The 27366-nt window shown below is 38.3% G+C and overlaps 1 protein-coding gene across 2 annotated transcripts in view; it reads right to left on the minus strand.

Moving 5' to 3' along the window:
* Positions 1-2212: 2212 nt before the first annotated feature.
* cyp24a1 (cytochrome P450, family 24, subfamily A, polypeptide 1) overlaps positions 2213-27366 on the minus strand; it is a 78741-nt gene continuing 53587 nt past the window's right edge. For both annotated transcript variants that reach the window (XM_073061643.1, XM_073061642.1), the window contains exons 4-12: positions 26708-26804; positions 22665-22756; positions 19708-19819; positions 12162-12307; positions 10221-10387; positions 9113-9191; positions 6882-7079; positions 6664-6777; positions 2213-2959 (exon numbers count right to left, since the gene is read on the minus strand). In XM_073061643.1, the coding sequence (XP_072917744.1) occupies positions 6667-6777; positions 6882-7079; positions 9113-9191; positions 10221-10387; positions 12162-12307; positions 19708-19819; positions 22665-22756; positions 26708-26804 (1002 nt within the window). In that variant the 3' untranslated portion in view covers positions 2213-2959; positions 6664-6666. The remainder of the gene's footprint in view (positions 2960-6663; positions 6778-6881; positions 7080-9112; positions 9192-10220; positions 10388-12161; positions 12308-19707; positions 19820-22664; positions 22757-26707; positions 26805-27366) is intronic.

Genomic DNA, 27366 nt, shown 5'->3' on the forward strand with positions numbered 1-27366 from the left:
CAAGTTGGAGGAGCAAAGCCTTATATTCCATCTGAGTAGCCTCCAACCTTGATGGCGTGAACTTAGATTTCTCAAACTTCCGGTAATGCCTTCCCGTCCCCTCCCCCCTTCACCATTCTCATTTCCTTTTTCCTCTCTCACTTTATCTTCTGACCTGCCCATCACCTTCTTCTGGTGCTCCTCCCACTTCTCTTCTTCTATGGACTTCTACCCTCTCCTATCAGATTTACCCTTCTTCAGCCATTTATCTCTTTCACTTATCAACTTACCAGCTCTTTACTTCAACCCTTTCCTTCTCCCAGTTTCACCTATCATCTACCACCTTGTACTTCTTCCTCCCCTCCCCTACCTTCTTACTCTGACTTTTCATTTTTTTCCAGTCCTGATGAAGGATCTCGGCCGGAAACGTCGACTGTTTACTCTTTTCCATAGATGCTGCCTGGCATGCTAAGATTCTCCAGCATTTTTTGTGTGCTGCTGGATTTCCAGCATCTTCAGATTTTCTCATGTTTGGGAATTATCTATTATACGTTGTTATAAAATATTTGTTACTTGGACACCTTTATTTTTAAAACACAGCCATTGAATCATTTGCAAATTGAGTCTAAAAGGTTTATACTTAAAGAAAACCTTCCATTATAGATCATGCACAAGCTTGCATAGCTGTAGAATTGGAATAATGTAATAGAGTAAAGTTTCCTACAGTGCCATGTAAATGTATTCAACCTTGTGAAAGTATTCAGCCCCAGTCCTTTATTCACATAAATGCGTGTTACATCCAGGGATTTTGATCAATTTAACTGAATCACATACTCCTTTTTTCACAATAGAGCCCCAAAAAACCCAGGGAAAATTGTAAAGCATGAAAACTAAAAATTCAAAATTGAGTTGTCAGCAACTCAAAATTTTTCATCCCCCTTTGCTCGGTACTTTGGTGAACCGCATCTCGCAGCTATTGCAGCCAGTAGTCCTTTTGAATAAGTCTCTATTAGCTCTGCACAATGTTTTGGTGTCAGATTTGCCCATTCCTCCTTGCAAAATTGCTCGAGCTGTGCCAGGTTAGTTGGGACAGCAATCTCCAGGTCTTGCCAGAGATATTCGATCAGCTTGAGATCAGGATTCTGACTGGGCCACTCAGAGACTCAATTTTCTTCATTTGAAGCCACTCCATGATTGCTCTGGCAGTGTGTAATCACTGATCATTGTTCTGCTGAAAAACAAACTTCTGGCAAAGGCTAGCAGGTTTTTATGAAGGATTTCTCATCTTCCCACCCGATGTCCAGTCCCTGCTGCTGAAAAGCATCCCCATAGCATGACACTACCTCCACCATACTTTACAGTATGGATGGTGTTATCTGCTGATGTGCAGTATTAGATTTATGCCACACATACTGCTTAGTGTTGCAGGCAAAAAGTTCCACTCTAGTCTCATCTAAACACAAGACCTTCTTCCACATCTTTATTTTCTAGGTGATGCTTTGCAAAGTCTTTACAGGCAAGGGTATATTTATTTTTTAGCCATGTGACATAACAGCAAGGTTTGGCCTTATGGGATACATGCAAATCACAGGCACATTTTGGAGATGCGCTTTCACTTGTAACCTGTAATACTAAATGCATCAGAGCCCAATTTCGTTTAGTTTTCTTTTGCATGTGAATTGCTACAAATCTTTCAGTGCTCCAAGTTTGTACATTCTCCCTGTGACTGCGTTTATCTCAGTCCCTGAATTTTCCTCCTGAGATTCCTCCAGATCTCTTCCTCTTTCGAGATGTGCAGGTTGGTGGACTAATTGGCCACAGTAAATTGATCCCAGTGTATAGATTTGTGGTGGATTCTTGAGGAGCTGATGGAACGTGGGGAGAATAAAGAGTGATTGGTGTAAATGGGTGCTTAATGATCAGTATGGATAGTGAGCCAAAGGGATTGTTTGCATACTGTGTGACAGAATGATTCTGTTTCACATATCATGAATAAGAAACTAAAAGGAATTAAAAGAATTATTAAGTACTTAATAAATTATTCTTATTATCTTTTATTAGCATATTGTTTTGTTCCCAAGTCAGGCAGTAAAATTTGTTTCAGTTGTATGATTGACTAATATGTCAGAAAATGCCTTTAACTTTTAAATTGAGTGCAGTTTTATATATAACACAAACAGCCTTAAATGTCAGTTTATCAGTAGCCTTCAGGATTTAAACAAGGATGTAAATGTTGATTTGATGCATAAATTTGCAGTTTAATTAATATCTGTGGTATTTACATAATTACATGTAACAAAGAAAGCAGAGATAGGATTCACCCTACATAACAGTACAGAGTGGGAGGAGTAACTATGATCTCATATTGTACATCATTGTTGGATTTACATTTCATAGGCACAATTGAATATTGAATCCAATGTGATACATCCTACATCAGTTATACTTGATGCAATTTTCCAGTTAATCTAGAAAAAAGCAGGTATTCTCTGTCTGAAATCCCTCCTTCATCTAGCAGATCTGCAATGTGCAGATTCTCCAACGCCTGCTGTTTATAGCAACAACACAAATCCACCTAAAAACAACTCGGTCTGTATGAACAGTTTTGTTTGCAGAGTACTGGCACAGACACAAGTTTTCATGGAGAGAATTTCTTCTGGTTATTTGAAAACCCTTACTTTATATGATTTTACATATATTACAACTTTACAGAACATTAAGCACCAAATATCACATAGTGTTTCTTTACAGTATGTAAGGCTATTACTCAGTGAATGGGTCTGTCAAAATAAGGTTGCATTACTAAATTTCTTATCAGACCAGGTGTAGACTGTAATCCTCTGTGAGTCATAAAAAGTGTTGTAATCCTTCCATTCCCATAATGTTCTTTTGGCCTTGTGATGCCTTTTTGACTGATTATAAAATGTTGAGGTTAACAAGGGTGTAGGGTTGGCTGTGCTCTCGAAGAATCAAGGTGCTCCTGAAAAGAAAAAAATCTATGAGCTGATGTGATTATTATAGTTATAACACAGAGATAACTGAACATAAATTATCCAATTTACAAACTGAATTATTGAAAGCCTTCTAATTATGCTCATTTATGTCATGATGTGTTTAATGCTACTGACCAGGATGAATTTTTAGATAACTATTTCCTTTGTAGTGCATTATTTTAAACAGAGTAAGTTCTCTTGACCTCACCCTCTACTTTCTTGTCACATCAAGACACATACAAAATATCCATGAAAAAAATCCTTCAGCGTTGTTTAATTCTAGCTGTTTCCAACTCTGGATAAATAACAGTAACATTTTTTCAGCTTTAAATGACAAGCAAAGGTGAGGTGGGAAGAAATATAACTAATGTAATTGTTCTTACTTACTCCAAACCAAAGGAATAGCCACGGGCACTCATATGGGTGTGGTGAACTACTTATACCTGTCTGGACACCGCCCCCCCCACCCCACCCCTGCTGACTGCTCCTGTGGCTCCTCCCACTGACTGTGGCTCCTCCCACAGACCCCGGTAAAAAGGCGATTGGGGCCTGAGCCCTGCCTCTTAGTCTCCAGGATGTAGCATGGTGGTCAATTGCTGCTTGTTCTTTCTTCCAATCAATAAAAGCCGATATCTCGCCTCATGTCTCAGAGAGTTATTGATGGTGCATCAATGGGTTACAGTTATACCTACATTTTCATTGTCTATATGGTGCAATTCATGTTTCAAACCTACTCTGGGAATGCTCCACAACTCTTTCTCAGCTACATTGATGTCTGCTTCCTGAACCCATGCAAAGTCATCAATTTCTTTATCAAGTTCCACCCCATCTTCAAATTCACTTGGTCTATCTCCAACACTTCTCTCCCCTTTCTTGATCTCTCTATCTGCATCTCCAAAGACAGTTTGGCCACAAACATTTTATATAAATCTAATCTCTCCCACATCTACCTTTATTACAACTTTTCTTACCCTGTCACTTGCAAAGACGCCATTCCCTTTTCTCAGTTCCCCTGTGTCTACATCTATTCTAAATTATCAGCACTTCCAATCAAGGGCATCTAAGAAGGAGCATTCGTCCACATCTCTTCCATTTCCCAGATTTTGCCATTAACCTACCACCGTGTTAACCTACACATTCAACCTATCATTCTTTGTAGCTTCCATCATGTCCAACAGGATCCCACCACTTGGACCTATCATCTCTCCTATCCTCTCCCCTCTTCACTTTTTACAGGGATTACTTCCTCTGTGAGTCCATTATCTGATCAGCCTCCCTCCCCAGAAATCTGTCCCTATAACTCTGCAAAGTGTTACAACTAGCCCTACACCTCATCCCTCACTACCAGTCAAGGCCATAAACAGCCCTTCCAGGTGAAGCAGCCTTTCCCTTGATGTTATTTAATGCATCTAATGTTCAAGGTGCAGCCCCTCTACGTCACTAAGAAAGGGCATAGACTGAGGACCACTGCGCTGAGAATTTTGGCTCCATCTGCTTTGCCAGTTATGACCTCCTCTTCCCAGCTATTTTATTTCCAATTCATATTCCCACATCAACACCACTTCCAGGTCAAGGATAAACACCAGTTAGATGAATGATACCTCCATACTCTGCTTGGGAAGTCTCCAACCTCAAGGCATGGATGTTGAAACTTCCAATAACTGCTTCTCTCATGCCCTTTTCCAGCTTTTTTGCTATCTCCTCCTGATCCACCTGGCTTACACAACCCTATCTCTTCTCCCTTTCCCAAATTCTCCAACTGCCCATCAACTACACACTCCTCCCACTGCTCCTCCTCCCTACCTTCCCCCCATACTCAATGGTCCACAGTCCACCCCTATCAGATTCCAACCTCTTTACCCCTTTGTCACCTTCACTTATCACCTGCCAGCCTCTGACCTCAGTTTCCTATCACCATCATCTCTCTATCAACCCCCTTACCAGGATCCACCTATCACTTGCCAGAACTTGCTCTGTCTGCTCCCTCCACTTTTTACACCAACTATCTCCCCCACCTTCTTTCCCATACAGAATCAGAATCAGACTTTAATCGCCAAGTACCTATGCACATACAAGGAATTTACTTCCGGCAGATGTTGTCTCTCTGCTCATAACAATAATAATGATAAATATAAATGAAAATATAGATTATACATACAGGTAGTGCAATCCAAGTAATAGTTAGCCGACAGTTAACCGGCAGTTAACTGTTCAGCAAAGTGACCGCAGTAGGGAAAAAACTTCTCCAGTGCCTATTAGATGAAGGATCTCAACCTGAAGCATCAACTGTTAATTTCCCTCCATAAATGCTTCTTGACCTGCTGAGTTCCTCCAGTGTTTTGCATGTTGCCCCAGACTTCGAACGTCTGTAGTCTCTTGTGTCTCCTACTTGAGTTATTGTATCAAAACACTGAAATGTGTTTAGAGGATTGAATTGAAGGTGTTACTTTTTATCTGTATTTCTCACACTGAACTGTAAGGGGATCATCTGTGCTTTGCAAACATGAAAACATGAGAAGGGCCATTTGAGAGAATTCCACCATTTATTGAGATCCTAACTGTTGACAAAGGGGCTGATTTGTTTATTAACAACAATATTTTTCATTCATATAATGTTTCTAAACCCTGTTAAAATATAATTTCATGGAAGTGTTACTTGTTAAAATTTGATGGTAACGCTCAAGATAGCTTAATACTCAGTCATATAGCTAGGTTATAAGGTAAAATGTAAAGGGTGCTAGGGGGTCACTTCAGTAATTGTAAATAAAAAAGTGAACTCCAGTGGCTTTCTAATCCCATTTGGAAAAATAAGCAGAGAAGAAGAAGAATAATAAAATGTAAGGCACAAGCTAAATTGTATCACCCTTACACTCCTACAACAGGTTCATAAGCATTATTGTGGACTGTTTACAATGTGGTAACAGGTATTTCGAGGATTAGTTCCAACTTTCAGGACAGCTAGAGCTTAGTTTACAAAACACAAACAAGAGGGTCTTCTCTATGCATTGTAAATGAATACAAGAGGATCAGAGATTGGATGGCAAAGCACGGACAGGCATATTTTGTATTGTTTCACAATGCACAAAAGATAATATGGTATAACAAATCAATTCAGATGAGTGTAAGAGATTCAATCAAAATACATGGAGAGGTGTGTCAGGAACTGGTTTATTACACAGAAAAGAGTATGCTGCCTTTTTTCACAATGACAGAAAAGAGAGGAAGTGATTAGTTCACATTTCTCAGAAAGGGCTGGGTTTACAATGCATAGATAGGTGTGTCAGAAATTGGTTCACTAAAAAGGGAGAACTATAGTCCTTGGTTCACAATGCACATATTGGTCTAGAAGAAAATGATTCACAATACATAGAAAAGAAAGCAGTGGATTAGTTCATAGTAACTATATTTTTTGGAAAGGGGTCACTTCTCAATACAAAATAAATGTGTCTGGGATTAGTACATAGAGCAATAAAAGGATTTGGTTCACAAAATACAGAATGGTTAATGGATTGCTTCACAATGCACATACAGGAGTGTCAAGGGGGGTTCACTTCTCTCAGATATTGTTACAGTTTGTTCATATGATATAGTGAGGAGGGTATAGGATTGATTCACAAGGCACAGAGAGAAAAGGGGGGAAACCAAAAAAGGAAGTTATTGAATAAAAAATCAAAAACAATTGTGAACGTACCTTTTAACGTTTGTGGAATGCAACAGGGATCTCACGATTTGGCACCATTATCCCAGAGTTCAGTATTTCCACATTATCTTCATCAGTTGCCACTATTCTGTACCTTTGTACCAGCTACAGAGAAAAAATATTCCAATTTGAAAAGGGCATTCCCATGGCTATTTGCTACACTTAAGCAAAAGCTGGACCAATGTCAATAGCCTGCACACACAACTTACCCAGCAGAGAGCCAACTGAAGCTGCAATTCTGCCAGCCGCCGGCCTATACACATCCTTTTTCCAATCCCAAATGGCATGTGAGCAAAAGGATTGATTTTATCCGTATCCTGTAGCCAGCGTTCAGGTTTGAACTGCATTCCTTCTTCAAAATATTCTTCATTCCATCCTAATGCGTGATAGCTTATCATTAAGATCGTCTGTAAGATAAAAAATGGCCACTTTCCCCTTTGTTTTTGATAAAAAAGTTGTTCTGAAAAGCAATGAATAGGCTTTTGGACTCTCAGTTCCATGATATATAGTAAATGTAAATGGGCCTGAAGGTTTCCACATCATCCACGCAATGCAGTACTAAACAGTTATATTAGGAGTAGTTGTTCTTTCACTGTTTCTGAATTGGGGGTTAAATGATTCACAAAAGGGTGCATAAAGTTCCCATATGTCTAACTGGGCATCTGCTGTGTTTTTTTTTCTGGGGAGGGAGCATCAGAACCAAACTTGGGAGTAAATAAAACAGGGAAATGTAGACACAAGATGCTGGAAATCTTGATCAACACACACACAATGCTGGAGGAAGTCAATGAGGCAACATTTATGGAAAGGACTAAACATAATTTATTCCATAATATATAGTATTTTGGAATATGATCACTATTTCCATGATTTGGCCCTTTAATATTTGAGAATGCAAAGATCAGGTTGTTGGGGGGGGGGGTTTCAGCTTTCAAAGCATTAATTTCTTCAGCAATATTTTCCACCCAGACAACACAAACACCTACGTCAGGATGCTGTTCATCGACTATAGTTCAGCATTTAATACCATCATTCCCACAATCCTGATTGAGAAGTTGCAGAACCTGGGCCTCTGTACCTCCCTCTGCAATTGGATCCTTGACTTTCTAACTGGAAGACAACAGTCTGTGCAGAATGGTGATAACATATACTCCTCGCTGACGATCAATACTGGCGCACCTCTGCCTACTGCTCTGCTGTCTGTATACACATGACTATGTGGCTAGGCATAGCTCAAATACCATCTACAAATTTGCTGATGATACAACCATTGTTGGTAGAATCTCAGGTGATGACAAGAGGGCGTACAGGAGTGAGATATGCTAACTAGTGGAATGGTGCCGCAGCAACAACTTGGCACTCAACATCAGTAAGATGAAGTTGCTGATTGTGGACTTCAGGAAGGATAAGATGAAGGAACACATACCAATCCTCATAGAGGGATCAGAAGTGTAGAGAGTGAGCAGCTTCAAGTTCCTGGGTGTCAAGATCTCTGAGGATCTAACCTGGTCCCAACATATTGATGTAATCATAAAGAAGGCAAGACAGCGGCTAAACTTTATTAGCAGTTTGAAGAGATTTGGTATGTCAACAAATACACTCAAAGACATCTATAGTTGTACTGTGGAGAGCATCCTGACAGGCTGCTTCACTGTCTGGTATGGAAGAGCACTGCACAGGATCAAAAGAAGCTGCAGAAGATTGTAAATCTAGGCAGCTCCATCTTGAGCACTAGCCTACAAAGTACCCAGGACATTTTCAGGGAGTGGTCTCTCAGAAAGGCAGCATCCATTATTAAGGACCTCCAGGGCATGCCCTTTTCTCACTGTTAACTTCAGGTAGGAGATACAAAAGCCTGAAGGCACAAACTCAGTGATTCAGGAACAGCTTCTTTGCCTCTGCCATCTAATTCCTAAATGGACATTGAAGCTTTGGACACTACCTCATTTTTTTTAATATACAGTATTTCTGTTTTTGCACATTTTTAAAAAATATATTCAATATATGTAATTGATTCACTTGTTTATTTATTATGTTTTATTTTATTTATTATTATTACTATTTTCTCTCTCTGTTAGATTATGTATTGCATTGAACTGCTGCTGCTGAGTTAACAAATTTCACGTCACATGCTGGTGATAATAAACTGATACTGATTCTGATTCTGCTTGCTCCTCAGTACTGTTGCTGAATTGGTTTGGCCAGTTTAGGTGCAGGTTAAATTCTTGACACTGCTACCAAAAATTGATTGGTGTGGCAGGGTGGATCAGGAAAATGATGGCCTGTGATCAGATTCTGCCTTTTATCACTTACTGTAATATGAAAGCCCCTTAAAAATATTGAATGATCAATAATTTAGTACGGTGACAAAATCAGAGCTAACTGAAGCTACTGTATGTTACATTCTTGGTTTGTATCTAAAATTTTGCTGTATACTTACTCCCTTGGGCAGCAGATAGTCACCAAGGACGGTTTCTTCTTCCAAGGTCCGACTTGTAAAGGGCACAGAAGGAGTAATTCTAAACAAATATTTGTTGTAAGTAATTATTTTACTGAGGCATTTAGTATATTTACTAAGATTGCTAAAATCACAAACATTAAAAACTGTTGTTAAATTTTAATATATACAATAAATTATTTGGAGTGAAGATGAAGGTGCCATCTTTATCATGGTAAAGATAGTAAACTTCTTCAGGTCTCCTGTTAAAAACTGAATATAAATGATTATTACTGAAAGTACAATCATATAAGCAAAACCCTTTTCATTTCATAATTTGTAAATATAAAACTTTCAATTCAAAAATGCTCAATTTATAAACTATTATAAATACATCACAAGTTTGCAGGCAATACAAATATTAGTGGTGTTGAGGATAATGTGCAAGACTGTCAAAGGATTCTGCAAGAGATAGATCAGTTAGAGATGTGGGCTGAGAAATGGCAGATGGCATTTAACCCAGCCAAATTTGAAATGCAAGGAGAGGCTGGACAGACTTAGATTGTGTTTTCTGTCACGGCATGGATAATTGGTATCCTTTTCCAAGATTGAAAATATCCAATGCCAGAAGGCATGTATTTAACATGAGAGGGGATAAATTCAAAGGAGATGTGCAAGGCAAATTTTACATGGAGAGTGAGAAGTGCTGGAAATGCACTATCTAGGGTGTTGGTAGAGGCAAATGTGATGGAGGCATGTGAATATGCAGGAAATGAAAGGATATGGACATTTTGTAGGTAGACAGGATTAGTTTATTTAAGCACTTGAATGCTATTTTAATTAGTTCAGCTCAATACTGCAGGTCAAAGGGGCCTGTTCCTGTGTTGTACTGTTCCATATTGTATGTGCTATCAACCAGATTAAGAAGGGGGCTTATGGTCTGTTTATTAGACTGAGAAAAAGCTCTGTGTTTTTTCATTACTAGTTGCTAACCATAGGGGTTTCTTAACTGGGACTTAATGCATAACAAACATAATTCAAAAAATGATTTGATGCTAACAGTTTCAGCAGGGAATTCAAAGCAATTAAATAACAAGTGATGCAATCAAACCTCATAGACTCCTTCAGACAAGCTTTCAGGTAGGGCATTTTCTTAATATCTTCTGCAGTTGGAGTTTGGTTTTTAGGCAGAACACGCAACAGTTCCTCATTAAGTTTTTCTTGCACTTTGGTATTGCGAGAGAGATTGAAAATGGCCCATAGCAAACTGTTGGCAGTCTTTGATGTAAAAGAAAGTAGAGAGTGGTAATTTTCTCCAACTGACTTCATATTCATTTCCTCATTAATAGTTGCGAGTTACAATATTTAAAAAGGGATCTTTCTTCTATTTTAAAAATACAACTTGTCTTATGTTGAAGCTTTAGACATGTGAGAGCCACTTTGTAACTTCTCACAAAATGTAATCATGGTTTTATGGAGTGATAAAATGTTTGAGAATATTCTACATAATCTTTGAAATCTACAGGAGCTGCCTTCCAAACTAAGTATCACTAAATCATTAGTAATGTCACTGTTGATATCTGTAAGTTCTTTGAGTGTTGCCACTTACAAAGGTTAGAATTATCAACTAAATATCCTTTATTAAAGAAAAGATCTAGTACATCAAGGTAGTAAATGTCATATCAGATGGTGTACTTGGTGCTTAAATTTACATTACACAAGTGCATTACAATCAGATCCTATTTAACATAAGCTTAATTAATCTAATTTCCCGATACTATTGTAGGATTTGTTATATCAAAAGCAGAATTGAGTTGACCCTTTAAGGCTCGATACTACCTAGATCAGAGATCTTTAACTTGCTTATTTTTAGCTCATGAGTTAACCTTAAAAAGATGTACAGATCACTGCAATAAAAGCAGGGTGGCTCTCAAAACTGAAGCTAATTGCTGTTAACCTTATAAAGATGTACAGATCACTACAACTAAAGTAGAGTGGCTCTAAAACTGATGGTAATTGCTGTTAACCTCAATTTCTTTGCAAGTTACACTATGCTGGTTAGTTAGCATAAATGAAATTTCAGTAATTGTTGCTATACACTCAAATTACTGAAACAAGGGATGGATTTGTATCATTAATTCCCAGCACAATTATTCAGAATACAACAGTACCAATTCCACTTTGAGGATCCACACAAAATATACTTAACAATATAAATACTATGCATTTAACAACATAATTTCTTATAGTTGAAGTGAATATACTCCCACTTAATAATGATAGCTGTCAGATACAGACATATGTTGATAATTCATCATGAAAAATATTGATGAAGCACAATTGATTAGATATATTTGAATAATTTCTTTCCCCACAGATGCTGTCTGACCTGCTGAGCATTTTCAGAATTTTCTGCTTTTATTTCAGATATCTGCACATTTTTTGTTTTTCAACCTAATCAGAAGACCATAAAGATATTATTGGAACCTGGTCTAGAAATATTGAATTGTGCTTTACCTTCCAAGGTTTTAATTAAACATGAATGGATAACCTGGCTCACAAAAATGTCCTATTGCTGATCGTTACTCTATGCACCCAACATAGAATTGTAGGAATAAGTAGGAGTTAGTCAAAACTAAAGCCTACTTATCCTGTTGATGTTGGTCAATGGAGAATCTGCCAGATTTCTATAACACAACTTCCTCAAAGAGGTGAACATTTGCTCAGTTGGTGTTGGCAGTTCACTGATTTAATTTTACCAAGGCTTGGCCATGAAATCCACAGGCACTGCGACAGGTGTTCAGTCATGGTCTCTATTTTCCAATGACTTTCATTGATTTGAGATTTACTCCATTTTAAACAGTCATGCTTAGGTTGTGTGTTCAGGGCTTGAAAAGAGCAGGAAATTATTGTTCTGTTTCAAAATTATGATAGCTTCCACAAAGTCAGGGTGATATGCAGCAACTGTAACTAAGAGCTTTCTTTCAATTTAGTTCTGAACAAGATCTTTCATTCTCAAAAGTAGCATATGTACTTTGGTTAGTATATTTACCGTCTCCACTCCTCCAATCTGGAGCTCAGTGATGGTAGCATATAGCTCTTTTCTTGATAGTTTACTGTCACTGTAGATGTCTGAGAGGAAGTCATTGGCAGGGCAGGATGAGTCACTGTTCAGTCTTCCATCAATGTAACATTTTGCTGCAGAATTATGTACATAGAAAGCATAAATTACAAATGCATTTTCAAGAACATTAGGTAGGTGAATATACAAATTATTATTTTAGTAGTACTCTTTAGACATAAACACTTTTTCTGATTGACTTTAGATACTTTCAGACATTTTTCTAATGGCCTTCAAATCTGAACATAGCATCACCCTTAAAACCAAACGTTTGTATTACAGAAAGAAGCTCTTCTGTTCATTGTACCAGTTGAACGAGAGTTTTCCTGCTTCCTAGATCCATATTATTTGCCCTAAAAGTTTTGGCATTTCAAGTATATGTCCAAGTCCTTTTAAATGTACTTCACAAAAAAAGTAGATTTTGGCTATCTGCAATAAAAATGGAAAACACTGGAAACACTGAGCTGGGCAGGCAGCATCTCTGGAAATATTTCAGGTCAAAGTCCATTTGATCTGGGAAAGTAAGAAAACAACCTAGCCTTTATGTTCAGAAAGAGTGGGATAGGGTTGGATAGGATGAAGGAATATACTGTATCTTAAAGGGGAAAACCACAGCTGATTTTACTGTTTACAGAGCTGTCCAGTTGGCAGATTAGTGAAGGCATTTAGATCGAGAGAGGGGAAATAAGCAAATTTTAAAGTTGTGAAATGCAGATGAAAGCTATAGCTGAGAGTTAAAGCAAAAAGTAAATTGTGGTAAATGTCCAACAAATCAGGCAGTGTATGAAGAGGGAAAATGTACTGAGTTAATATTGCAGATGGATAAACTTACAGCAGAACTGACCCCTACCCAGTTATCCAAACAACTCTATCAGGTGAAATAATATTTCACTTGCACATTTTCCAAAGTACAGCATTGCATTTGTCTCCACTACATTGAAGAAACCAGATGCAGACTTGGTGACCACTTGGTGAAGTTTCTTAATTCAATCTGCAGTAGCAACCCTGATTTTCCAGTTGCCTCTCAATTTAGCATTTCATTCCACTTCAAAGTGAACTTTTGGTTGCTTCCTGCACTGTTCCAACAAGAGCCAATGTACAATTTCAGATCATTTTCTTTCTCTTTTACTATTAGAATTGGCCAGTTCTGCTTCAAGGTTATCCATCTGTAATATGAACTCTATTTATTTATTTCACTCCACAACCTTTACTTGCTCTATTAGGCATTTCCAGCTTTCTGCTTTAGGTTTCACATCTCAGTTCTGGCGAGTATTTCACAGCTTTTACATATCAATTTCATAGCTTTCACATGTCAACTTATTTGCTTGTTTGTTCTCTCTCTCTCTCTCTCTATTTTTCTCTTTCTCTCTAATGTAGGTGCACTTTAAGGAAAAGTTAAAGGAAGAGGAATAAGGAATTGAAAATGATGGTGCAAGAGGTAAAGTTAGAGGAGGCTTATGAGTGTATTCAACTTGGTCATTCAACTGCTGGGCTATATGGCCGTCATCCCCATTTATAATTTTGATTTTTCTGAGCTTTTTTATTAATGTACAATTGAACCAATTGAATCAGGAGAAAATTGTTTTTGCTTAGTGGACTTCCCCCAGCATTCCTGCCATGAATCACCTTAACACTTTCCACAGTTGGATGTCCTTACTCCATGTTGAAGGAAAACTTGCCAGAAAGCACTTACCAGGGGTGCCGGAGGGGCACTGCCAGAGCAATGCACAGCATCCATCTTGGAACATAATAGATAAAGCGAGAAACCTATCTAGTATCTTTGACCTATCTTCCCAATGAATCACTTCTAAACAACTCAAAACTCTTAGTCATCCTCTGAACTATCATCTCTTTCCACTTGGCTGCTGAGCATCCCAATTCCTAGCATCTTATGCTAGCCTACTTGAGCACACCCTAGCTTTATATCTTCATGTCCACCTCTTTGATCTACCCCTTAATCTCCACCTCTTCATGCCAGTCTGTTTTATATCCCTCCTTACAAGTGAATTAAAATCAAAGCAGTGTAGGTACTAGAAATCTGAAGACAGAACAAAAAATGCTGGAAACACTCAGCTGTCAAAAAAAACTATGAAAAGAGAAGCTAAGTTTACCATTCATATTGAAGATCTGTTCCCAGTTCTTACAAAGAGCCTTCAAATTGAAATGGTAATTCACATCCTGGTCTTTTTTCCATTTCATAAATGATGGCTGGGATTGGGTAAGGGTTGGAGGAAGTGACAAGGGGTGATGTTGAGTTGAAAGGAAAGTGATAGACCAAGGTTTGTGCTAGAGCATGCATTTCTTTTAAATATGAAATATCTGAAAAAAGTTCTTGATAAAGCATAATTTAAATGTAGAATTTCCACCTTTTTATTCTTGCATCTTACCCCTTCCTTCCCAGTCCTGAAGAAAGGTCTTGGCCCAAAACGTCGACTATATATTAATTTCCATTGATGTTGCCTGACCTGATGAGTTACTCCAACATTTTGTGTGTTGATTTAAATGTAGATGTTTTACTTACTATATCTGGGAACAGGTCACAGGATCCTCTCACATAGGAAATGCACAATCAATTCTGATCCATTAAACATTTTAATATCCCTTTTCACTTTATGTTTTCCCCCTTCTCCAAAACAGGTAAAAACAAAGGCTGCATATTAAACGGAGCTGCTATTCGTTTCTACTCCTACATAGGCTTGCAATCAATGGTTATCTTGAGCAAAAAGCATTTTGTCGCATTTTGTTGGCTTTTCTGATGATGTTTAGATTCTGGTAAGTTTCCAGATGCTACTAGATTCACTAGATTATCAAGTTCAGAAATCATAATTATAATTTTGTCATATCATTTTGCCAGCACCTTTATAAAAGAACCAGACAAAAAATGAGACTGCAACATCTTTACTTGGAAAGCGAAACAAGTGGAATTAGAAGGGTTAATATCTGCAGCGAGTCATGTTAAAAATGTTTTATCTTCACTAATCTATTTCAGCTGTTTTCACTACAGAAACAGGAAAGTAGGTGTGTCAGTCAATACTGCCTCGAATGAATAAGCTATGTGCGTAACAAGAGCTGCATATCCCTGTCAGTTCAGTGACCCCAGCCAATGCCTCCTGTTGACCTTAGGTTATTATAAATACTTGGCTTCAGTGTCTTGTTCCAGGTCATTCAGTTTATTAGTGCAAATCTGATCACTGATCCTTGTGCATGGCATTCCAGTGAACCGTGTGGCCTCGGTGACTCTAAATTTCTCTTTCTGAACTGAATAAAGCACATGATATCCTAAAAATACAGTAATATAAAAAGCACTTAAATTAGATATCAATACCTTGATTATTTAAAACATATTGTAAATATTGTAATTTGAATATTACTTTAATCAGAATGATAGAAACGGAATTCATTTATGAAAAGTCAGATGACGGGATTTTGTAGACCATATTATCTTATATCCGGCTAGTATGAACTTGGGCATTTTAGTAGAGTTATGGTAAATAGTTTCTGTAAAATGTCTATTAAAGGTTATTGAAGTATGCTGCAAAGGGTGGATAAGTCCATGTAAAATGCAATTGGAAACATTGGCTTTGGGTGAACAACAGGACAGGTTGTGTATCATGGCCACCATACTGTGGACAAGTGACCGTGAAAAATCCACCAGGACTTCAAAAATCAACAGAAAGCCATTTAACATATTAATTAGGATCTGAAATTCACAGCTCAGAAAATTGCTAGAAAGAAAGCTAATCATTGTCTTCAAAAAAGGAATTGGACAGCAACAGAAGGACAAGTTAGCTTGCCATGGGGAAAGAACAAGGAAAAGAGACTGGTAGGATTTTAATGTTCAAAGTTCAAAGAAAATTTATTATCAAAGTACATATATATCACTAAATAGTACCCCGAGATTCATTTTCTGACAGACATTCACAGAAGATCAAAGAAATGCAATAGAATCAACGAAAAACAAAACACACAAAGACTGATAAGCAACCGCTGTTCAATAGATGACAAACTGTGGAAATAGAAAAAACAAATAATAAAAATAAATAAATAAATAACACAGCAACATACACAAAATGCTGGAGGAACTCAGCAGGTTTGGCAGCATCTAAAGAAATGAACAGACAGTCGACGTTTTGGGCCAAGACCCTTCTGCAGGACATTATACTGAGAACATACCGAGATTCTATTGAGACTTGTAGAATCCTTGAAAGTGAGTCCACTGGTTGTGTTCACTGATCAGTTCAGTGTTGTGGTGAATGATGATTTCCATTCTGGTTCAGGTTCCAGATGATTAAAGGGTAATACGGTAATTGTTCCAGAACCTAAGGCTCCTGTACCTGCTTCCTGATGGTAGCGGTGAGAGGAGAGCATGGTCTGGATGGAGGGGGACCTTGATGATGGATGCTGCTTTCTTGTGGCAGTGCTTTTTGTAGATGTGCTCAATGATATGAGAGCTTTTTCTGCAATGAATTGGGCTATATTCACCATTTTTTCTAGGCTTTTCTGTTTTTAGGCTTTGGCATTTCCATACCAGGCCATGATGCAAACAGTCAGTATACTCTCCACTCTGCATCTATAAAGATTGTAAAGTTGTTAGATGACAGGCAAACTTCTTAGAAAGTTAAGGTTCTGCTGTACCTTCTTTGAAATGGTTCCAGGACTTACCCTCTGAAAAAGTTACTGACCCTCTCCACCTCTGATCCCCTAATGAGCACTGCCTCATGGACTCCCAATTTCTACCTTCTGTCATCAATAATTACCTAATTGGTTTTGCTGACATTAAGTGAGAGGTTGTCGATGTGGCAACCAGATTCTCAATCTCCTTTATGTCGATTCATTACCACATTTGTTTCGGCCAACAACAGTGGTGTCATCAGTAAGCTTAAATATGGCATTGGAGCTGTACATAGCCTCATGGTCATAACTATAAAGCAAATAGAGTAAGGGGATAAGCACACAGCCTTATGGTACAGCTGTGCTGACGGTAATTGCGGAGGAGATATTGTTGCAAATCCATACTGACTGGGATCTGCAAGTGAGGTAATCGAGGATCCAGTTACACAAGGAGGTTTCAAGGTCTAAGTTCTGAAGGGATGCTGAACTGTAGTTAATGAAGAGCATCCTGATATGTATCATTACTGTCCAGATGTTCCAGAACAGAGTAGAGAACCAATGAAATGCATCTGCTGTGACAGTCGGCAAATTGAAGCAGATCCATGTCACTCCTCAGGCAGGAGTTGATACGCTTCATAACCAACCCCTCTAAGCACTTCATCACAGTCGATGTAAGTGTGACTGGATGATAGCTGAGGACTAGAATATAAAAGCAAGGATGTAATATTGAGACTTTACAAAGTACAGGTGAGGTCTCACTTGGAGTATTGTGAGCAGGTTTGAGCCCCTCATCTTAGAAAGGATGTGCTGAAACTGGAGAGGGTTCAAAGGAGGTTCACAAAAATGATTCCAGGATTTGATGGCTTGTACATGAAGAGTGTTTGATGGCTCTGGGCTTGTATTCACTGGAATTCAGAAGAATGAGGAGTGGCCTCATTGAAACCTATCGAATGGTGAAAGGCCTTGAAAGAGTGGATGTGGAGAGGATGTTTCCTGTGGTGGGAGAGTCTTAGACCAGAGAACATGGGTTCAGAATAGAGAGTCATCCTTTTAGAATAGAGATGAGAAGTAATTTCTTTAGCCAGAGAGTGGTGAATTTGCAGAATTCTTGCCACAGGCAGCTGTGGAGGCCAAGTATAGTTAAGGCAGAGGTTGATAGATTATTGATTGGTCAGGGCATGAAGAAATATGGAGAGAAGACAGGAGATCAGGGCTAAGTGTAAAGATAGATCAACCATGAGAAAATGGCGGAGCAGACTTGGTGGGTCAAATAACCTAATTCTGCTCCTATATCTTACGGTGATAAAGTCCTTGAGACAGGTTACCACATTCTTCTTGGTCACTGGTATGACTGAAGCCTGCTTGAAGTAGGGTTACAGTAAGCAGGACCGCCAGTCGATTAGCTCAGGTCTTTAGTACTCGGCCAGATACATCAACTGGGCTAGCTATTTTCCACGGGTTCACCCTCCTGAAGGATACTCTCATGTCAGTCCCAGAGACTGAAATCACAGGGTTGTCAAGGGCTATGGGAGTTTGTGAAGGTATCTCCATGTTTTCTCTATAAACAACCGAAATAGACCTATTGCATCCAATGATTTTCTTCTATGCTGCAACAATTCTATTTTTCTATTCTCTAATCCTAATTCTACACTGAGATAGCCACCAGAAGAAAGGTAGCAATGTAAAAGAAAGCACAAGTTTCAGGAGATCAGCAAATTGATTTATTAGGATATAAATTGAATTTGTGCCTTATTGAGGCAGTTGGATTTTTTAATAACAATATTGCAGCTTCATAATCTTTTCAGCCACATTTATTGATTAACATTTACCATTGTGCGATTTGGGTTACTCACCTTTTTATAGCCACTAAGGTTACCAACTCCTTATGTTGTGGCTGAATGCATTATTTTAAAGCTAGTTTGATAGGTGCAAGATAAAATGGAAATTTGAATAGCTAAGAGATGGAGCTAAAGAATGAAGTTGTACCAAGTGACACATGTAAGGGGAAGAGCACTATGCAGATATGATGGGTAAATGAGTCTGCTTCAGTGTGGTAATGTTCTCTTGTTTTTATCTTAACATGTTTACTTTGAGATTCTAACACATATCAAACAATATTCTGGAATACCTTTAATCTAATGAAACATGATTGTTTTACTGCACCACATCAAACATTACCAAGATGATTGGAAACTTTCCTCATCTCAGGTCAGCCTGGTTAGGGGTGGGATCTGGGGTGTGGGGAAGGGGAGTGAAGGGCAAGGAAGGTCTTGGAGATCATCTTCAGTCATTAGTCCACACTCTAGGAAACGTGTGGAAGCAAGTACACATGTAGTCAAGAGCTGGGCAATTGGGAATATGCTTGAGGTAAAAGAGGAGTGATTAGGAATGTTCATGAGGTTTGGTGAGGTAGAGTGTAGGGATTAATTCAGTATGTTGTATGGTAGTCAGTTTGTAAAATAAGAAACAGTGAGGAACCCAGTCATAATTTCTATCAGAAATAAACACTGAGAGTATGCTGTGTTAAAATTGTTCTTCCTCCTTTAATAAAGTCACCAATAATACATTAAAGTGCCTCAAACTTTCTAATATTCCCTGTAAGATAATACTCATGTGAGTTCAGTGACCAGTTTCCATCCACTCTATGTTAAGACTTGAAATAAAATTCCAAAAGTAAAACATTACTATAATCCCTTCTATTTCAAATATTTTCAATGCACCTGGAAACTGAGAATCAAGGCCTCCATAATATTGCTTTGAAATTTTGATTTTAGCTATTTATTGATGCTCAAAGATGACATAAATTCCAGATTTAAAATGTTGGTTTTCCAGAAAACTTATGTAAATACCATTAATGCCAGTATACCTGTTTTGAATATGTTATCCCAAGCTTCTGTATGGTCCTTCCAAGTCTGTGTATTAAGGCTCTTATGAAGTGCAACTGGAGTCACCATCATTTTACCAAATGCATCCATCATCTAAGAAAAGCAGAGATTTAAAGTAAAGACAAATTACCATGAATAAATTTCTTCTCTTTGAGGCATATTTTTGCAAAAGAGTTCCTTAGAGAATGTTGCCAATTGCATGGATGATCTGAATTACCACTGTAATTCAGGGCCACAGTACAGGGTTCTTCCACACTGGACAGCGAGGGGCCAGGTTGGGCAAAGAGGCCCCTCAATTATTGTAGTAGTGTACCAGCATATAGGGCCACATGAGTGGCAACAGTCCTATTAGTTTTAAGGAATGTAACAGAACACTACTTAAAGCATTGACTATGAATACAAGAATTTTTTTAAATTGCACAATTTATTCCTATAAATAATAATTAATATAAATAAAGTTTATTTTGATACATAAAAAATTTACACATATTTTCAGGATGTACCTGTCTCTGGTGATGCCAACACTTATTGAACATCCCTAAATAAGACCATAAGACCAAAAGACATAAGAGCAGAATTAGGCCATTCAGCCCATCGAGTCTGCTCTGTCATTCCATCATGGCTCATTTATGATCTCTCTCAACCCCATTCTCCTGCCTTCTCCTCATAACCTTTGACACTCTGACTAATCAAGAACCTATCAACCTCTGCTTTAAATATATTCAATGACTTGGCCACCACAGTCATCCATGGCAGTGATTTCCACAGATTCACCATCCTCTGGCTAAATAAATTCCTCCTAATCTGTGTTGTAAATCTATGTCCCTCTATTTTGAGGCTGTGCCCTTTGGTGCTCGTTATTGAAAACATCCTCTCCACATTCACTCTATCTAGGCCATTCAATATTTGATAGGTTTCAATTAGCCTCTCCCTGATTCTTTTAAGCCCCAGTGAGTATAGGCTCTGAACCATCAAAAGCTCCTCATACATTAATCCTTTCATGCACTTAAAAAGATAGCCATGTCTATACCCACACCTCTGTGGCTAGGCACAGCTCAAAAGCTATCTATAAATTAGCTGATGACACAACAATTGTTTGAGATGGTGGTGGAGGCATACAGGAGTGGAAAATATCATTTGGTTGAGTGGTGTCAGAACAACAACCTTGCACTCAGAGTTAGTAAGATCAAGGAATTGATTGTAGACTTCAGGAAGGGGAGGTCGAGGGAACACACGCCAATCCTCTTCACGGGATCTTCAGTGGAAAGGGTGAGCAGTTTCAAGCTCCAGGGTGTCAACATCTCTGAAGGTCTGCCCTAGACTCAACTTATTGATGCAATTACAAAGTAGGCATGGCAGCAGTTATATTTCATCAGCAGTGTGAGGAGATTTGGAAACAATGACATTTCTACAGATGTACCGTGGAGAGCATTCTAACTGATTGCATCACCGTCTGGTATGGAGGGCCAACTGCACAGGATCAGAAAAAGCTGCAGAAAGTTTCAAATTCAGCCAGCTCCATCATGGGCGGTAGCTTTCCCATCATCAAGGACATCTCCAAAAGCCGATGCCTCAGGAAGGTGACATCCATCATTAAGGACACCCATTACCCAGGACGTGACCTTTGCTCATTGTTACCATCAAGGAGGAGTTACAGGAGCCTGAAGACACACACTCAACATTTTAGGAACAGTTTCTTCCCCCTTGCCATTAGATTTCTGAATGGATATCACCTCATGTTTTTCTGCTTTTACTCTCTTTTTGCTTAATTATTTAATTTCATATAAAAATGTATTTTTTACTTTCATTACATGTATCAGTATCACAGTGGAATAAAGAGAATTACAGAGGCATGAGAGTGGAGCTTGTCCACTCTCCTAGATTGGAGGAGAATACTGGTGAGGATGACGGCAAAGCAGAGATGGTTGAAGTTTCTGGAAATAGTTCACAAGGCGCAGGATAGATATGATCCACAGAGTGCCACTCCACTAAGAAGGGAGGAAAGCAAAAGGAAGGAAATTATAGGCCAGTTAGCCTAACCTCAGTGGTTGGGGAAGTGTTGGAGTCAATTATTAAAGACAAGATTTCAGGGTACATGGAGACTAATGATCACATAAGTCAAAGTCAGCATGGTTTCTGTGAAGGGAAATCTTGCCTGACAAGTCTGTTAAGAGTTCTTCAAGGAAGTAACAAGCAAGGTTGTCAAAGGAGAGGCAGTGGATACAATTTACTTGGATTTTCAGAAGGCATTTGATAAGGTGCCACACATGTGGCTGCTTAACAAGATAAAATCCCATGGTGTTACAGGAAATATACTGGCATGGACAGAGGAATGGTTGACAGGCAGGAGGCAGCGAGTGGGAATAAAGGGTGCCTTTTCTGTTTGGCTGCCAGTTACTAGTGGTGTTCCTCAGAGGTCAAGATTGGGACTGTTACTTTTCAAATCGTCTTTGATTTGGATAATAGGATTGATGGCTTTGTGGTAAAGTTTGCAGATGATACAAAGATAGATGGAGGGGTGCTGGCCAAGTCTGTGGGTATATTTAAAGCAGAAGTTGATAATTTCCTGATTGGTCAAGGCATCATAGGATATGGCAAAAAGGCAGATGTATGGGGTTGAGTGGGTTCCAGGATCAGCCATGATGGAATGGTGGAGCAGACTTGATGGGCTGAATGGCCTAATTCTGCTCCTATGTCTTATAATCTTATGGTCTAATTTTCAGTTTTCTGTTATTATGTGTTGCAATGTACTGCTGCCACAAACAACAAATTTTACGACATATTAAATATGATTCTGATTCTGAATTGTTATACTTTACTGTGGCAATGTATGTTAGTAAGGTGTCTACTTTGTTAATCTTATTGTTTTACTGAAGTACTTTTCTTATTGTTAGTTTAATATAAATTATCGAACAACATTAAACCTACAATGACTTACAGTTTTAATAGCCTGAATGAAGTTCAAAGATTCTTCACCTACATTTTCTTCCAGAAGACCAAATCGCTTATTATACAACACCAAGCAAATTGCTATAATTGGAAAGTTATTGATAAGTGAATAATACAATTCTCAGATGCATTGACAATTACATAATCCATTAAGTTACATTGTATTTTTTACATTTTTAGTATTTCAATGACTGAATAAAGATCAAAAATATTTATTTGCAAAAGGACTATTAATATTGATATACATATATATATTGTTTCCAACCTAAAAGTGTCTTGAAAATATAAAAAAATACTTAGTAGTATATAGTTAATTATCTTAAGAATATTTGTCATATCTTTGGGGTGGAGTACTGAACAGAGGTCAACTGCTTTCCTAGAAAATTTGGCAATCACAGGGAGGGAAACTTGGGAGGAATTTCTAAAGTTCTTATTTGCATTTCTGCCAGTTATGCCTCACATTTTCATTAGTTGATCCTAGACTAATAAAGATGGAATTTACGAGATCATTACTTCCAAGAAGTGGATAATGCAATGGGTAATCTTAGTAAATTAAAATATTTCTGTACCAGTTATAGCAGGTATACTCAAAGCTTCATAACAAATAAATATTTAGTATGCTTATGCAGCTCTTGTTGACTGATAACAATTAAAATGTGCAAATCGGTAGACAAATTGCAAGCCATAAACTCTCTTTCATGGCTAGCAGCAAAGGCTGGAATTACCCAATTAAAATAAAGGTTGCTGTAAATACTTATTAGGTCAGGCTGTGCCTGTGAGGAAAAAAATGTTTCAGGTTGATTCATTTCCGTAGAACAGCTGCCAAAACTCTTGAGTGTTTCTACCACATTCGCTTTTGCTTCACATTTCCAGCATCTGCAGTACTTTGCTCCTGAATTAAGCAAACCTTTGATATTCTGCTGATACACCTTAGAAACATTCTATGTTAATAATGTTCACATCAGTAGTATGATTAAATAATAGTCTGGAGTCTTCACTGAAATCATTATTAATTCAAAGGGAATTTGTGACTTTATCTGTCCCTATATCAAAGTGGCTTCTGCAGATTTGATACTGGATGTCACCATTGGTTCGAAGCTGAAAAGAATTGCTTCTAAACTCTGTCCAGTGCATCATTCCAATTTAGAGCAAAGCTCTTCCATGTTCCTTTATGTTTTCACAGCCTTTCCAGTCTATCAAATTGCTTGATTTTTCACAACAATCAAACATTCTTCTACAGTCTTACTGCCTTTCACTCTAGCCTTGTTAGTAACTACAACTTCAATCATACCTTTTCCCCTGATAATTCATCACTGATATCACTTGATACAGGTTGTGGCTAAAAGGATTGACTAATTACCAATGTGAATAAGTTTTACATTGTGACTGCAAGTTTGTGATGGTGTTATCTGTGTGAGGGGAGGTAAAACACACTACTGAAAGTCAAAAGGATATATAAAAATATCAACCTCTTGGCTTTCTACTAGTTATCCCAGAATTTTCATTGGTTGATCACAGACTAAGAACAGATAATGGAATGGGTATTTCTGAGTTTGTATAGAGTATCAATAACAAATGGAGGAAAAATATTCATTGATTAATGAGAGATGCTATATATTTACTGAAAAAGGTGAAGGAAAATATACGTAAAGCTTAAGGAGCTGAAATTTGACAAGGCTCCTGAGGAATATAAAGAAAGCAGGAAAGAACTTTACAGGAAATGAAGAGGGCTAAAAGGTGCCAGAAAAAGTCCTTGCTGTGTTAGGGTTAAGGAAAATAACAAGTCATTAAAACCAAGCTAAAGAAAGTGCAGGGCCACTAAATGACAAAGAAGTGGTTTAATGTCTGGAACCAGAGGAAGTGAATAAGATATTATTGGAGAACCTAGCATTTGGATTTACCAAGGAGAATGATGTGGAGGATAGTGACATCAGTGAAGGAGTATCAATATTCTAGGGCATGTGCTATCAAGGAGGAGGAGGTGGTTTTGGGTCTCTTGAGATTACCCTAACACCTGATTAGGTCTATCTGAGGTTACTGAGGGAAGCAAGAGAGAACTCTGGAGCCTTGACTCTGTATCCTCTGTCACCAAAAGTGAGGCCTCAGACAACTGAAGAATGTCCAATGTATCCCTTTTATTTAAGGAAGTTAATAGGGATGATCCTAAGGAAAGGTATTAAGTTAGATAAGTCACCGGGACTGGACGAGATGTACCCCAGGCTTCTGTGGGAAGTGAGGGAGGAGATTGCTGAGCCTCTGGCAATGATCTTTGCATCATCAATAGGGACAGGAGAAGTACCAGAGGATTGGAAGGTTGCAAATATTGTTCCTTTGTTCAAGAAAAGTAGAGATAACCCAGGAAATTATAGACCAGTGAATCTTACTTCAGTGGTGGGCAAGTTGTTGGAGAAGATCCTGAGAGGCAGGATTTATAAGCATTTGGAGAGACATAATCTGCTTACGTTAGTCAGCATGATTTTGTCAAAGGCAAGATCGTGCCTTATAAACCTGATTGAATTCTTTGTGGATGTAACAAAACATTTTGATGAAGGTAGAGCAGTAGATGTAGTGTATATAGATTTCAGTAAGGCATTTGATAAGGTTCCCCATGCAAGGCTCATTCAGAGCGTAATGAGGCATGGAATTCAAGGAGACCTTGCTTTGTGAATCCAGACCTTGCTTTGTGAATCCTTGCCCACAGAAGGCAAGGGGTGGTTGTAGATTGTTTGTATTCTGCATGGAGACCGGTGACCGCTGGTAGTCTGCAAGGATCTTTTCTGGGACACCTCCTCTTGGTGATTTTTATAAATGATCTGTATGAGGAAGTAGAAGGGTGGGTTAGTAAGTTTGCTAATGAAACAAAAGTTGAGGTTGTTGTGGATAATCTGGAGGATGCAGAAATGTGTTGAGAAGTGACAGTTGGTGTTCAACCCAAATAACTGTGAAGTGGTTTATTTCCGTAGGTCAAATTGAAGACAGAATATAATATTAATGATAAAACTCTTGGCAGTGTGGATGGTCAGTGAGATCTTGGGGTTCATGTCCATAGGGCACTCAAAACTGCTGTGCAGGTTGACAGTGTTGTTAAGAACGTGTATGGTGTGTTGGCCTTTATCAACCGTGGAATTGAGTTCAAGAGCCGTAAGGTAATGTTACAGCTATATAAGATTTTAGTTAGACCCCACTTGGAATATTGTCTTCATTTCTAGTCATCTCACTACGGGAAGGATGTGGATACTATAGAGAGAGTGCAGAGGAGATTTACAAGGATGTTGCCTGGATTGGAGAGCATGTCTTATGAGAATAGTTTGAGTGAACTTGGCCTTTTCTCCTTGGAGCGACGGAGGATGAGGGGTGACATGACAGAGGTGTATAAGATGATGAGAGGTATTGATCATCAAACATCAAACCAAAGGCTTCTTCCCAGGGTTGAAATGGCTAACACAAGGGGGCATAGTTTTAAGATGCTTGGAAGCAGGTACAAGGAGAATGTCAAAAGTAAGTTTTTCACACTGAGAGTGGTGGGTGTGAGGAATGCACTGCTGGGGACAGTCGTAGAGGCAGATACAATAGGCAGATATCAGAGACACTTAGATAGATACATGGGACTTAGAAAAACAGAGGGCTATGCGGTTGGGAAATTCTAGGCAGTTTCTAAAGTAGTTATGGCTGAGAGCCTGTAATGTGCTGTAAAATATGTTTCTATTTTAGAGACCAGAGAGCTTTACATCACCAACTTTTGCTATTCTGCTGAAAAAAACATTCTATGTCAGCAAAGGGCAAATTAATAGTAATGATTAAATTGCGTGATTGGATTTTTTCACTGTAACAATTACTAAGCAAAATTAGAAATTGCTTATTTCCCGAAATTGAGTTAAACCTGTTAAATAATCATAACTGAATTCGTTTATTCCAATTTTTGTCTTGATTGCTTTCTAATATGTATTGCGGGGAACAAAACCAGTAATGACAATATTCATTTATTGTCAATGATCAGGGCATTTACACCGTAACACTTTGTGAAGAACTTACTTTCAAAGGACCATTTGTTCAGTTCCTGGTATAAATCATCAATCTTGCCTGTCTCATCACGAAGCTTCTCTAATCTTCCAATAAAATCCTTCAGAACCTGTGAATTATTTAGAATAGAGAAGTGAGTAAATAGCAGGTTCCAACCAGTAGTTACAGCATTACAGCGACACGACAAAGGATTCCTGGAACCTGTGTCTCTTCGCCTGTTCCAGCTTTAAGTAGCTTAAGATCGTCGATTTGGAGGAGCAGAATTTCTTCCTTTGAGAAAGAACTCAGCTCTTTTGCTTGTAAACTGAGCCTCCTCCCGATCCCCCTGCATCAGGCGCTCTCCTGAGCAATAATTGCAGGTGGTCCGCGATATATTTCTATAGTTTATATATTTTACTTTGGACAAGTTAATTTAAGCCTGTTTTCTATTTATTTCATTTTCTACCGCTTTTGTAGAAAGGAAATCTCTTCAGAATGTTCAACTCTTTTTCGAAAAACTGTAGCGATTCAAGCTCTCCTTCCACGACCCCCATCAATATTTTTGATCTAGAATGTACTGTCAACTTGCCGTGTGGTGAATATTTATAAGGTGCCGGGTTAAATATATTGATGTGTTTATTCCTTAATAAATCAGAAATATCACACGAATCAATCGAAACATTGAGTCCACA

This window comes from Hemitrygon akajei, chromosome 11 (genome assembly GCF_048418815.1).
Source record: "Hemitrygon akajei chromosome 11, sHemAka1.3, whole genome shotgun sequence".
Classification (NCBI taxonomy): Eukaryota; Metazoa; Chordata; class Chondrichthyes; order Myliobatiformes; family Dasyatidae; genus Hemitrygon; species Hemitrygon akajei.